At 39.7% G+C, this 13,010-nt stretch overlaps 1 protein-coding gene across 1 annotated transcript; it reads left to right on the top strand.

The window, feature by feature from the left end:
• The first annotated feature begins 2,012 nt into the window (after nucleotides 1-2,012).
• On the top strand, nucleotides 2,013-11,968 carry LOC100758272 (hyaluronidase 4). Its single transcript, XM_035450886.1, has 3 exons — nucleotides 2,013-2,966; nucleotides 9,070-9,159; nucleotides 11,567-11,968. The coding sequence occupies exons 1-3, from the start codon at nucleotides 2,013-2,015 to the stop codon at nucleotides 11,966-11,968; spliced, it is 1,446 nt and encodes a 481-aa protein (XP_035306777.1).
• Nucleotides 11,969-13,010: the final 1,042 nt, after the last annotated feature.

Here is a 13,010-nt window from a genome sequence, read left to right as displayed (position 1 = left end):
TGTCACACAGATGGGGTGAGGGACAGGGGATCTGAGAAAGTCTGAAGCAAGGATCAGTTGTGTGTTAGCAGGTAGAGTAATTTTATTCATCTTCGGGCTGTGAAGGAGTAGATATTTATCCAACGAATAAAAATATTTAATTTTAAGAAGTGACATTTGAATGTGTCAGTTTGCTTAGGACTTTTAAAATGTCTTTTAATGGTCTCATAAGTTATTTGGAATTTTTGTTGTCTTCAGTATGCTAGGCCTGAGAAATACTATGAGGTTTGGTTAGTGTCCTCTGGTGGTTAAAATGGTAATTACATACAATGACTTGTATTTCAGGAGCTTCTCATAAGCCAGAGGCTCCACAGAAAGAGCCTTTATCAGTCTCTGCTTTGAAATAAAACCTACCATATGCAAACAGCAAAGTTCTGCACCACAAGAAAAATGTTGGCACCAAACAGCAGAAACATTGACATTAGATGACCCCCCAAGCCCAGTTATTTCTGGTTCCAGACAATGAAGTGTGTGTGTGTGTGTGTGTGTGTGTGTGTGTGTGTGTGTGTGTGTGTGTGTGTGTGTGTGTGTTCAGGTGCAGCTACTGGCTAGTGACCTCCTAGGATCCACCTATCTACATCACCCCAGTGCTGGGCTTACAGATGAGTTCCACTACACATCTATTGTGGGGGGTGCTGGGGATCCAAACTCAGGCTCTCACACTTCTATTACAAGTACTTTACCCACTGAGCCATCCCATTACCTCCTGGATGTTGGAATTTTATCACCACTATCAACATTACCTCTTAGACTCTTTGAATCCCAAGATATCAGTTCAAAGGCTAGACTAGGATGCATATAAGTGGTCTTATCAAGGTCCAAATCAGCATCAAATCTGGGTCAGCATTTGGACTTTGGAGCGTATTTAGTAGTGAAGCAGGGACTCCACATTTACCAAGACATGTGGTGCAGAATTCAAGGGATCTGCTGTTGTACCCTTACCCAGCAAGTATCTACCACATGTCTCAATATCATGGCATCATATTTAAGCACAAGGCATCTCCATTTCACTGGTACAGAAGAACATTTTACACCATTAAGGTCCTTACTGTGGTTATCTAAAAGCAATTCTATTGTAGTTTTCCCAGAAATCTAAAAAGGAAATTCGACAGTTCTCTGTCTCTTGCCATCTCAAGTCAGGCCAAGTACAGCTTTCCTTGCCACAGATCTCAGTTCCCTTCTATCCCTCACAGCCAGGTTAATCACTGCACCAACTCACCATGCATTTTGTCTGGTATTTGTTTGCATCACCTTAGCTTTCATGTAATGTGACATCAATTCATTTCAACCTCCGTTTCCTCTTTTGTAAAATGGGAATTACAGATTGTTCCATGATTGTTATAATAAAACAATTAAAGCATCTGAGTGTAGTGCCTGAGACTGGCAAGCTTTCCAAAGTGATTATAAATATTATTTCACATCTGTTTTTCACCATGTATCACATATCTTTTAAAATCAATTTTTATGTAAATTAAAACAATCTTATTTTACATACCAATCCCATTCCTTCCACTATCTCCCCATCCGACCCCCTACATCTTACACCTCAGGGAGGGTGAGGTCTCCCGTGGAGAAATCATCAAAGTCTGTCAGAACATTTGGGGCAGGATTTAGGCCCTCCCCTATGTATCTAGGCTGAGAGAGTCTCCCTCCATAGGGAATGGGTTTTGGGAGCCCATTTGTGTATCACATATCTTAGTCATATTTTATTGTAGACATATAGGGTTTGTTGTCCTTGGACACTTCTTGAATCTTTTTGCTTATCCCTGAGTAGAAATCTGTCATGACACTTGATTTTACATATCAGTTCATTTATAAAAATCATTATGACTTTAAAATGAATGTGCTTTGAAAATATAACTAAACAGTAACAGCATCCCTTCTCCTGGAAGTAATCACTAATGGAAAATTAAATCTCTCCACAGGCTTTTGGATTACGTTAAAGAAGAGGTAGTGTAAGTTTCTATCTTATCATGAAACTGTTATCCGAAGGACAATTAAGACTCTGTGTTGTCCAGCCAGTGCGTCTTACATCAGGGCTGCTCATATTTTTCATCCTAAAGTCCATCTCATCTTTAAAACCTGCTCGACTTCCAGTTTACCAAAGGAAACCTTTTATAGCTGCTTGGAATGCTCCAACAGATCTGTGTTTGATAAAATACAATTTAACAATGAATCTGAAAATCTTTCAGATGATTGGAAGCCCTCGGCTCAAAGATGGGGAGCAAAATGTTACTATCTTTTATGCCAACAAATTGGGATATTACCCATTGTATACATCAGAAGGGGTCCCCATCAATGGGGGGCTTCCCCAAAACACAAGCTTACAAGTACATCTGGAAAAGGCTGCCCAAGATATTAGTTATTACATCCCTAGCAAAAATTTCAGCGGACTTGCAGTTATAGACTGGGAATATTGGCGCCCACAGTGGGCCCGGAACTGGGACACAAAGGATATCTACAGACAAAAGTCAAGAACACTCATTTCTAATATGGAAAAGAACATATCAGCTGTGGATGTTGAATATCTAGCCAGAGCAACTTTTGAGAAAAGTGCAAGAGCTTTCATGGAGGAAACTATCAAACTGGGAATCAGGAGCCGACCCAAGGGCCTTTGGGGTTATTATTTATATCCTGATTGCCACAATTATAATTTTTATCCTACAAACTATACTGGGTCATGCCCCAAAGAGGAAGTTCTGAGGAACGACGAACTCTCTTGGCTATGGAACAGCAGTACTGCTCTGTATCCTGCTGTTAGTATCAGGAAATCCTTTAAAGACAGCGAGCATACTTTGCACTTCTCACAATATAGGGTGTATGAATCATTGAGGATTTCTACCATGACAACACATGATTATGCTCTGCCTGTATTCATCTACACACGGCTGGGCTACAGAGAGAAACCTTTACTCTTCCTTTCTAAGGTAAGACTCGCCTTGTCCCATGGTGGAGGATTTCGATGCATTGCTAAAAGAAACATTTCCTTGTTAATTATGCTCTTTGAGGAATACCTGATTAGCAGAAAGATGGCTTCTTATTCTTCCTAGAGTACTGGTCTGCTTAGATTCTTCCTTTATGGAAACTAGATTTCGTTATCTTGTTTGTTAACATGGTTTTTAAAGGACACAGAAAGGTGGAAAAGAGCTAATATATGAGGCTAGCAGCTACTGAATTCCCAATGACTGGCTGTTGTGGGAGATTATTAAAACAATTTGTGGTGAGCACATTAAGAAATTAGAGGGCACATTTTGAAAGTAGAATGAAAGACATTCCTGCTTCTGGCTTCACCATTCCAAATATAACGAGAGGACAATTTGTTTTCTTTTAAATACATAGTACTTGCTTTTATTAAGGAAGCTGTACCCATGCCTGTAATGGTTTAAAATTATAGTTAATTTAAAACAGTTTTAAAAGTGTGAAACAATCATAAATTGGCTAAAAGTATGGAAACCTGTAGATTGAGCCATCTTAGATATAGTTGCCTCTCTGATCACTGCTAATTTCCATTAGCTGGTAGAGTGGTGTGGGCTTATAAATTTAATGTTAACCATGAGTAGTTTTGCAACCCAGGTTAAAGCTCTGAGAGAACTATCTTTGTACCTGATTATTTGCACTCAAGTTATATGTGTTGCCAGAGATCTTACCTGTTTGAGGAGAGTAACCTTTAAACTCAGCCAACTTTCAGCCTGACTTTTCCCTTCTTTTGTTGCTCCAGTCATTTAAACAGAAACTTCCAGGAAAAAGGATGGATTTGGGTATTAACATATACATTTTTCTGCACCAAGAAGACTTGAAACCTGTTTCAGCCATCCCTTTTATGATGCAACAGCATTTTAGCATTTTACTTACCACCAAGGGTTTAAGATATCTTAACAGAGGCATCTCCTTTCACTCCTCAATTATAAGTTCCAGTTGAGCAGACTGTGCTGAAAGACAAAAGATGTTCTGAGTGCTTGACATCCTCAGGTGGATGCTCAGGAAACACTCAGGCCTGGGCTGTACTGTGCATGCTCATTCGAAGAAGAAGAAGCAGTGCACCCGTGGGAGGTATGGAAAATGCTGCACCTTCGTCACTATCCAGAAGGTGAAAGTCTTCACTCTGGGCTGAGACTTACACTACCCACAAAAAGGAGCTGTGAATACAGAATCAAGAATGGCAAGAGATCATTTCTGGGAGGTTTGGGAAAGCTATCTAAATTCTGACAGAATAATTGTGACCGTGGCATTGGAAGTTACAAAACTACGTTTTAACTTCCAATATATATTTTCATATTTAGCTTAGTAGTGTTGATTAATTTATTTTTGAAAATTAAATCCTAAAATTTAAAGGCACAATGTTCATCTGGAAAGGCAGCTTAGAGTGTTGGTACATTCTGCACACTGCACATGGCTTAGTAACCTTTTTTAAATAGCAATAACTCAGAAATGCTATCCTCCCCCCTCAGGAAAAGTGGCACCAGCATTTGGGGCTCATCTCATTCTGAAAGGGCAGCTTCTCTTTGAGTTTTAAAAACATCAGCATACACACCACTGCACTCAATATACCATAAAATATCTACTCACAATTGAAAAAAATGTGATGTTCATTTCTTCTAAATGTAGAACAACCATGAGGGGCTTCCATTTCTTTCTCCAATATGTTTGCAGTTTGGAATGCATGCATGCGTACAGTTAGGGCAGGTAGCAAACCTCTTACCCTCCCCAGAACCCAGTGTCTCAGTTCTTAATACAAAAACAGAATGGGGGGACACTATCACCTACTCCACTGACCTAACAGAAGTATGATAAAAATCAAATGAGAAAAGGTGAGTGAAAATTTGAGTCACTTCAGAAATACAGGTGGAAGAGCTGTCATTTAAAAACAAGTATCAAAGCCTTGCACTTAACCATGGACTATCAAAGAATTCCCAGGCAGCAGTCATAGCTTTCAGAAATAATACAGAGGCAGTAACATCTCATTCCACTGGGAGGATGGCCTGTACCACTATAATGTAAATTCAATCTAGTTACAATGTGATGTTATGCTCTGTAAAAAATAGTGAAAGATGTTCTGTGACTAAAGATTTAAATGCTTTTCTGTAAGTAATTAATTTCTCTGGCAACATACAAAGTAAGTTCTTTAGTGATAGCTATTCCGTTATGTCTCCCACTTGTAGACTACTTTCTAACATAAATTCTGGTAAGCACCAGGGACCAAAAACCAAGTATGGAGGAAGATTCCTCTAGGTATCCTATCTTATCCTATCCTGTCCTGTCCTGTCCTGTCCTGTCCTGTCCTGTCCTGTCCTGTCCTGTCCTGTCCTGTCCTGTCCTATCCTATCCTATCCTATCCTTTCTTCCCTGCCCCCTTACATATATATAACATACTTTGATTATATACGACTTCCACTTTGCCCCTCAACTCTTCTCAATTGTCCCCTCCATACAAATCCCTCCCATTTCAAGTCCTCTTCTTTAGAATAACACGCTTAGTCCAGTTAGTGTTACCTGCTTGTACATAGGTATGAGGCCATCCACTGGAGCATGAGCAACTTACTAGTGGCCACGCTTTCAAAGGAAAATGATTCCCTGTCTATTTAATAACCACCATCTGCCAATAGCTCCTAAGCCAGGAGTGGAACCACATGAGCTCCCCGCCCCCAACCAGACTAGAATTTTAACTAGCTTGATCTTTTGCAGGAAACCATAGCTGCTGTAAGTTCATAAACACAATGGACACAACATGTAGAGGGGGGAGCATTTCAACACATTCCTTCTCACTTACCAGCTCTTGCATTCTTTCTGTTCCCAGTACCTTGATGGTACCTTAATCTTAAAACTGTAGAAGGTGTGGAGGGTTGGCATAATGTCCCAGTTAGGGCTGAGCACTCACAGACTCTTATTCTCCACACTTTAAACAGTTATACGTTTGTTTGAATCACTGTTCACTGCAAAATATAAGCTTCTCTGACCACGTTAAGGATAGCACATGTATATGGATATAATAAACACAAGTGGTTGAAGGCAGTTTGACAATGTGACCACTTAGCACAATTGCAGAGGTAGGTTTCTGTCTAGGGCCCATGACCTTTCCATCAGCAGGCCTTTGATCATGCTTAAATTACCAGACCTGAATTCCCTCTCGTTGTGTGGGCTACACATCCAACCAAGCACAAGGTAGTTGATTGCCCCTCTAACAGCTGTGTCCTTATTATCCCAGTGGGCACAACTTGCCAGGGTGGTCAGTATGATAGCAGTATTACTCAGTACTGTGATGGGTAAGATCACTGATGTCTTTTCTTCCCCTGTAGCCTGCATGCCATCTTGGAACTATGAAAGTTAGTGGATGGAGGAAGTTTTCTGGTTAATTCCACATCCCTTCCTTCCTTCCTTCCTTCCTTCCTTCCTTCCTTCCTTCCTTCCTTCCTTCCTTCCTTCCTTCCTTCCTTCCTTTCTTCTTTCTTTCTTTCTTTCTTTCTTTCTTTCTTTCTTTCTTTCTTTCTTTCCTTTCCTCCTCCTCCTCCTCTTCCTCCTCCTCCTCCTCCTCCTCCTCCTCCTCCTCCTCCTCCTCCTCCTGCTGCTGCTGCTTCCTTGCAACTAAAGTACTTACTAACTTCTGAAACATTGATTTGAACTTGAGAATCATGAGCAAAAACAAAGGCCAGAAGCTCCTTTTTTTTTTTTTTGCTACAGTCACTTTGTTCCTTTACTTCTCTGTTCATGTGATACCATCCATGAGGTTCCATCTCTTAGGTGGTCCCTGTATACTCCCAAAGGCATCTTCTTGATTATTTCCTTAGTGCCTTTACTTTTCTGGTCCCAAGATCATAGCTGGTCTGTGATTCAATTCTGCCAGATGACAGTAAACTAACATGATGACAACATTTTTCTTAAAAATGTTACCACCCCTTTGGTCAATATATATTTGAAGACTTACTATGTCTTTAATCTGTTCCAATAAACCCCCTCTCATAATGACACTAAAGGAGTGACATATTTAAAAGAAACTAATATAACCTTAGAAGGTATGGCTGTCATCACATAAATCTGTAGCTTCCATATTCAGTGAACATAAATCAGTGACATACATACAAAATGGAAATGCTGTGTCCTGCTCCTCTTTTGATAATGCCACCTTAATCTTAAGCAGGATCTTGGAGACTTCCTTCTGATCACACTGTGTGACTATCCTCTTGCTAGTCTCCAGGTTGTTTCAAAGTGAGTGGTGTGAGTTTTTCTTACTTATTTCTTTGAGTCAACAGTTGTACCTCCTGTACTCTGCAACCTGGACACTGCATAGGTGATTCCTCTTCTGCTGCATCCATCAGACTGTTGACAGTTTTCAATTTTTTTCATGTACATCATTCCAGTTGAACCCCAAAGAACCTTCCCTTCTTGTTTTGTGGGATGTCTGATATTATGGTCTTGGAAAATAGAAATAGATATGAACCAGAGAGGTAAATCAACCCAAACTTTACTCTCTCTTCCATTTCAAAAATCTCCAGAAAAAAATGTCTGTAAAAATCTGTTTAAAGATGGACACTGTGAAATTGCTCATTTGAATGATAGACTATAGATGTGTCAGATGAGTAATTCCCCAGGTATTGATATTATGATAAGGGAGCCAAAATAAAATCAGTTTGATATTTTTTTTGCTTGTATTTTCCTCCAACTCACCATTTCTTATCTCTCAACTTATGGAAATTTATCCTTGGAGTAAAAGGTAAGTATTTAGTATCCTGAATGTAGGGAGAATACATTATAATTTAATAAGCTAGGAAACCAACAACATGTACCTAACTCTTATTTCCCCTTTGTGCCCAGTTGGTCCACAATCATCTTTAGGCACTAAGATAACCTTTAAATGATAAAACACAAATTCTTCCTTCTGAAACCTCCATTTCCCTTATTTTAACAATATTGGGAGAAATTCTTGTGTTGCCATTGCTAGATGAGTCATAGATAAACCCCAGAACTTTGAAATTAAGTATAGATCATTTCAGGGGCCAAATAAAAAGGCTGGACAAAGCCAGTGCCTGGAGACAGTAAGTACTATACCCTTGCTTAGCTTTGAATTCAAAAAGACACAAAACCACCTGAGTGACTGTGATGGTGAAGTTCCACAGAGGTATGCGACAGATTAGAGAAGGAAACTAAAAAGCTTGTCTTAGGAAAAGGAAAATCTTTGGATTCTGTTTATGCATTAGCTTGTGAGCAAATGTCCCCAGTAAACTTCAAATAAACAACTGTTGGTGACTATTTATATCCCCGTTGTTTAGAAAAATAATATTCTTCCTATTAAAAGGTAATATTGTCTTTTAAGAATATTTGTATATATTATATTCATTGTTCTCTAATATATTTCATCTTTAATGCAGTTAGTTTCCCCTCCTCTCCTCTCTTTCCACTCTTCTCCCCCCACCCCATATCCCCTCTCCCCTGGATCCACTCCTCCTCCTTTCCCTTCAGAAAAGGGCAGGCATATTCTCCCCTCATACTAAGGTTGGATATAAGTAGGAGCAAAAGGGTCCCAAGAGCAGGCAAAAAAAGTCAGAGACAGGCTCTGCTCCCACTGTCAGGAGTCCCGAAAGAAGACCAAACTACACAACCATAACATATGCAGAGAAGGCTCCATGGTTGTCAGTTCAGTCCCTGTGAGCCACCATGAGTCCAGCTTAGATGGTTCTGTGGGTTTTTGTGAGTAGTAATGCTCTTAATCCCAGCACTCAGAGGAAAAGGCGGGAGGATCTCTAAGCCTTTGAGTTGAGCTTGATGAATACGGTGAGTTCTAGAGCACCCAAGGCTACTTAGTGAGACTCTGTCTAAACCTATTTGTGCGCTCAAGACACACACACACACACACACACACACACACACACACACACACACACACACTGATCAGAGAATGTGATTCTGACCCTCATCCTGTTTCACATTAATGTCACTCTAAGAAAGCATGGGGTGATAATCTAGGGAATCTGAAATCTTAATTCTTGGTGAGTTGATTTATCTTCCAATGACTAACTAAGTTCCTTCTCTTTCATCTAGCAAGACCTAATTAGTACCATAGGAGAAAGTGCTGCATTGGGAGCTGCAGGCATTGTCATTTGGGGAGACATGAATTTAACTTCATCTGAGGTAAGTCAGTACCTCCAAAGGTATATTGTTCTACTTCCCTGTAGAGATTACTCTCATCAAAGCTCTCAGTATTCCCACAGCAAGCCAGATTTAGGGTAAAAGTCAAAATCAGTGCTTAGTTCTTAGATAGGCCTAAAAATATTAACTTTAAACTTTAATCATAACCCCAATTTGTTAGACTTTTATCATGTGCTGAGAGAATAAGGTTTCCTGTGTGTTTGTTTTGGATCTGCCCACTTATTGGTCATGTCTGCTAATGACTAGCCTCTTCATTCATAAACAAGAGGGGAAGCAAGTAGGTCAATAGCTAGTCAGGCTAGTTAGTAGTGAAACTATTGTTAACCACCACAGATTTTTGAGGTTGGGTCCCTTGCATTGAACCACTACATGAAACATCATATCCTATGTTGTATCCTATCTGAATAAGTAGAAAAAGATGCTAACTTTTTAATCTTCCTATTGAAAGTATTTTTTTTTCCTATGGAGAAGCCAGTGGGGAAACCAATAGTATTTAAAACAAGATTAAAATACCTTTTCACATATCTCCATGCTGAAATAGCATTTACTTCAAGAAATCTTCTGGCTTCCTTAAACCACACTAATCACAATCTCTTATTTTGAGTTGTTCTTTGTTTTACTTATCCAAAGCATTACAATAACACATTTAAGCCAGAGTTGTCAAGATTGTAGCTTCAAAATTTTGGGTTAAGTTGAAAAGAGACGTCTATGTTAATTTTAGTTTTAGAACTTTACTGGCTCAATTTATTACTATTGAGACATGGTTCAGGAAAATATTTGTAACTATGTTCACTGTATTAGTCAGTGTCCTGACCACTTCAACCTGGGGCAAGAGAGTCAGGGATAGGGAATGGGGACAAGAGACACAGAAAGAACGACCATAAGACAGGATTCTGATCAAGTGGCAAACTTTCCTTTTCTCAGACTAGCTTATATATAGTCAGGATATGGGGAGGAGCAGAATGTGTTGTTTGTGAACCAGTTGTTAGTATAGGCAGGATATTAGGAAGCCACAAAGAGGATGTTTGGCAGGGTAAAGAGTTCATGAGTAAGAGGTCCAAGAAGGGGTTGCCTAGGTGACTGAGCCTCTGGGTGGAGGACTGGGTCAGGTTGTTTCTTTTCTTGAGCTGAGGTTCTAAGGAGCTGCTATGTAAAGGTTAACTATGTGGCCTGCCAAGCATGGCCTAGGATCTCATGCCAAGCCCTGAGATTTGGCTCCCAACAAGTCAGGGTTATCTAGACTCTAGAGTCTCGAGGAACAGAACTTACAGAATGAGTCCATATGCATATATGTATTTATATATACATATATAAAGGAGATTTATTAGAATGTCTTACAGGCTCTGATCGAGTTAGTCCACCAGTAGCTGCCTACCAACAGCTTCAAGAATCCAGCAGTTGTTCAGTTCACGAAGCTGGATGTTTCAGCTGGTCTTCAGAAATATGTCAGAATCCTGAAGAAGTAGTCTCTGGTACTAGTGAAGGGATGGGCTGTTATTAGAGCAAGCAGGCAAAGAGAGAGTTAGCTTCCTTCTTCAGTGTTCTTTATAAAGGCTGCCAGCAGAAGGTGTGGTCCAGATTAAAGGTGGATCTTCCCACAGAAAAAGATCCAAATTAGAAGTGGTTCTTCCAGTTCAAATGATTTAATTAAGGAAAAAAATCCCTCACAGGTGTGTGCCCAGTTTTAGTTAATTCCAGATGTAGTCAAGTTGATAATGAAGAATAGCCACCACACACATCTGTGAGCATATTCAGAGAGCTGACTCATGGCTCATGAGGAAGAGTTTCATCAGGAAATAGTACACACAACTGAGGTAACATCTATGTAGAATACATACCAGAAAACACACACAAAGGACCTGTTGTTACCAGCTTTCCTGTATCTAGTTGTCCTTAGAAATGTAGAACCCATAGAAGGTTATGTTTAAGTATAATTAACCAAGAAGTCTAGAATGCTGCAGGTGGAAGGGTCTACAATAAATCTGAAATTGACAACTCAGGTTTTCTAACACAACTAGAAAGCACAACTCATCCCTGAGAGACAGGCTGCAGCAGCAGCTCTGTTGTTGGTTCTACTTTGTGTTTGTTCCTTTCTTTCTCACACTACTTATCACCTTGAGAGCTAGAAGGAAAAGAAAAGGATACATGAATTGAAGAAAGGCAAGAACCTCATGTTGACTCAGGCCACCTTGTTGGTTCAGTTACTTTGTCTTATTATAACATTGACTGCCTCTAGGGCCTTTCTCATTTCTGATCTGAGACCTTTGGGTGATAGCAGAGTCCAAGAGTCTACCCACTAGGACAAAGCCATCCAGTTTTACCCTAGTCTAAAGCGTTGCCTTCTGGGTCTAAAAATCTCTGATCCAGTTGTTTTTTTATACATTTTCAGGAGAACTGTACAAAGGTGAACCACTTCGTGAATTCTGATTTTGGGAACTACATAATCAATGTGAGCACAGCAGCTGAGGTGTGCAGCCATCACCTTTGCAAGAATAATGGGAGGTGCATACGGAAGACATGGAATGCACCTCATTACCTCCATTTGAACCCTGCAAGTTACCACATAGAGGCCTCTGAGGATGGAGAATTCATAGTGAAGGGCAAAGCATCAGAGGAAGACCTGGCTGTGATGGCAGAGAATTTTCTATGCCACTGTTACCAGGGATATGAAGGGGCTGATTGTAGAGAAATGAAAGAGGCTGATAGCTGCTCCGGGGTTTCCCTTTTCTCTAGCTCAGTTATTACACCGTGTCTGCTAGTTCTAGCAGGTTACCAAAGCGTTCAGTTGTGACACAAATGAGCTTAAAGGGAATTGTGTCCTCTTAAGTAGAGTGTTAGGGAAAAGATGGATTTCACAGTTCTTTCTTATGAGCTCCTCTGAGAGGTATTCTAAGTCAACGTAAGTGTCACAACATAAATAGGAACCTATTACTTTATTTGCTACACTTTGGTTAGAAACCGGATCCAAGAGAACAAAGTAATGTACATTGTTTTCTTACTTGAATATTTAAATTGTATTTAAATCAAATTTTATTCTTTTTCTAACTGTATACACAGAATGAGACAAATGAATATTAAGCTTATTGATTTCAAGGACATTTTCGAGGTAAGCAATTTATTTAAGGATAGATTACTAAGTGCTCACGTGGTTCAACAGATGGGGTCACCTCAGTCATGTAGGTCAAGTAGGTCATCAGAGAGGATGAAATTCAGGGTTTCTGTGCCAGCCCCAGCCACACCTGTACCTGCTTCCCTGATGAACTCATGGAAGAGCGGTGTGTCTAGGGAGCAGAGAGTCCAGGGATCTGCTCTCAACTCATTACAAAGGTCTGTCTCAACCATCAACCTCTTCCTTCACAGACCCTACCAGTCTTCATACCTAAAAAGATTGTCCAGGCTGAGAGTGTGGGAGATTCAAAAACTGGAGCCATGTTGATAAAATACAGCTGGTGACTTTTGAAAATGACATTGTTTTTAATGAAAGAGATTTAACAAATGACCCTTAAGAGTTGCTATTGAAAAGAAAGTCTATAAGGAAAATTAGCAATTTTTGTCTCCCCTTGCTCCCCTTATGAATTTTGGATTTAGAATCACTTTAAATTTGATCTGAGTCTGATTTGAAAGTTTTTACTACCTATGTGGTGCAATAAATCTTAGCAACTTCTTTATATTTCCCTTTATCATCTGTAGTTTGGTAATATAATTTTTACCTCAGCAAATTATTCTGGGATCAAATACAGCAACCTACTTTGTACTCTTTAGTACATGTTCTTAGTACTGTCCAGGATAATCTTGTGATCACCAGAACTATAGAAAAGGTAAAGATAAATAGT

The sequence above is a fragment of the Cricetulus griseus genome (assembly GCF_003668045.3).
Source record: "Cricetulus griseus strain 17A/GY chromosome 1 unlocalized genomic scaffold, alternate assembly CriGri-PICRH-1.0 chr1_0, whole genome shotgun sequence".
NCBI classification, from domain to species: Eukaryota; Metazoa; Chordata; class Mammalia; order Rodentia; family Cricetidae; genus Cricetulus; species Cricetulus griseus.
This window is presented reverse-complemented; position numbering and strand designations above follow the sequence as displayed.

Coding starts and splice junctions, on each gene's coding strand:
- LOC100758272 (XM_035450886.1), top strand. CDS start 2,013: ATGAAACTGTTATCCGAAGGACAATTAAGACTCTGTGTTGTCCAGCCA. Junction 2,967..9,069: donor CTTTACTCTTCCTTTCTAAG/GTAAGACTCGCC, acceptor TCTTTCATCTAG/CAAGACCTAATTAGTACCAT. Junction 9,160..11,566: donor TGAATTTAACTTCATCTGAG/GTAAGTCAGTAC, acceptor ATACATTTTCAG/GAGAACTGTACAAAGGTGAA.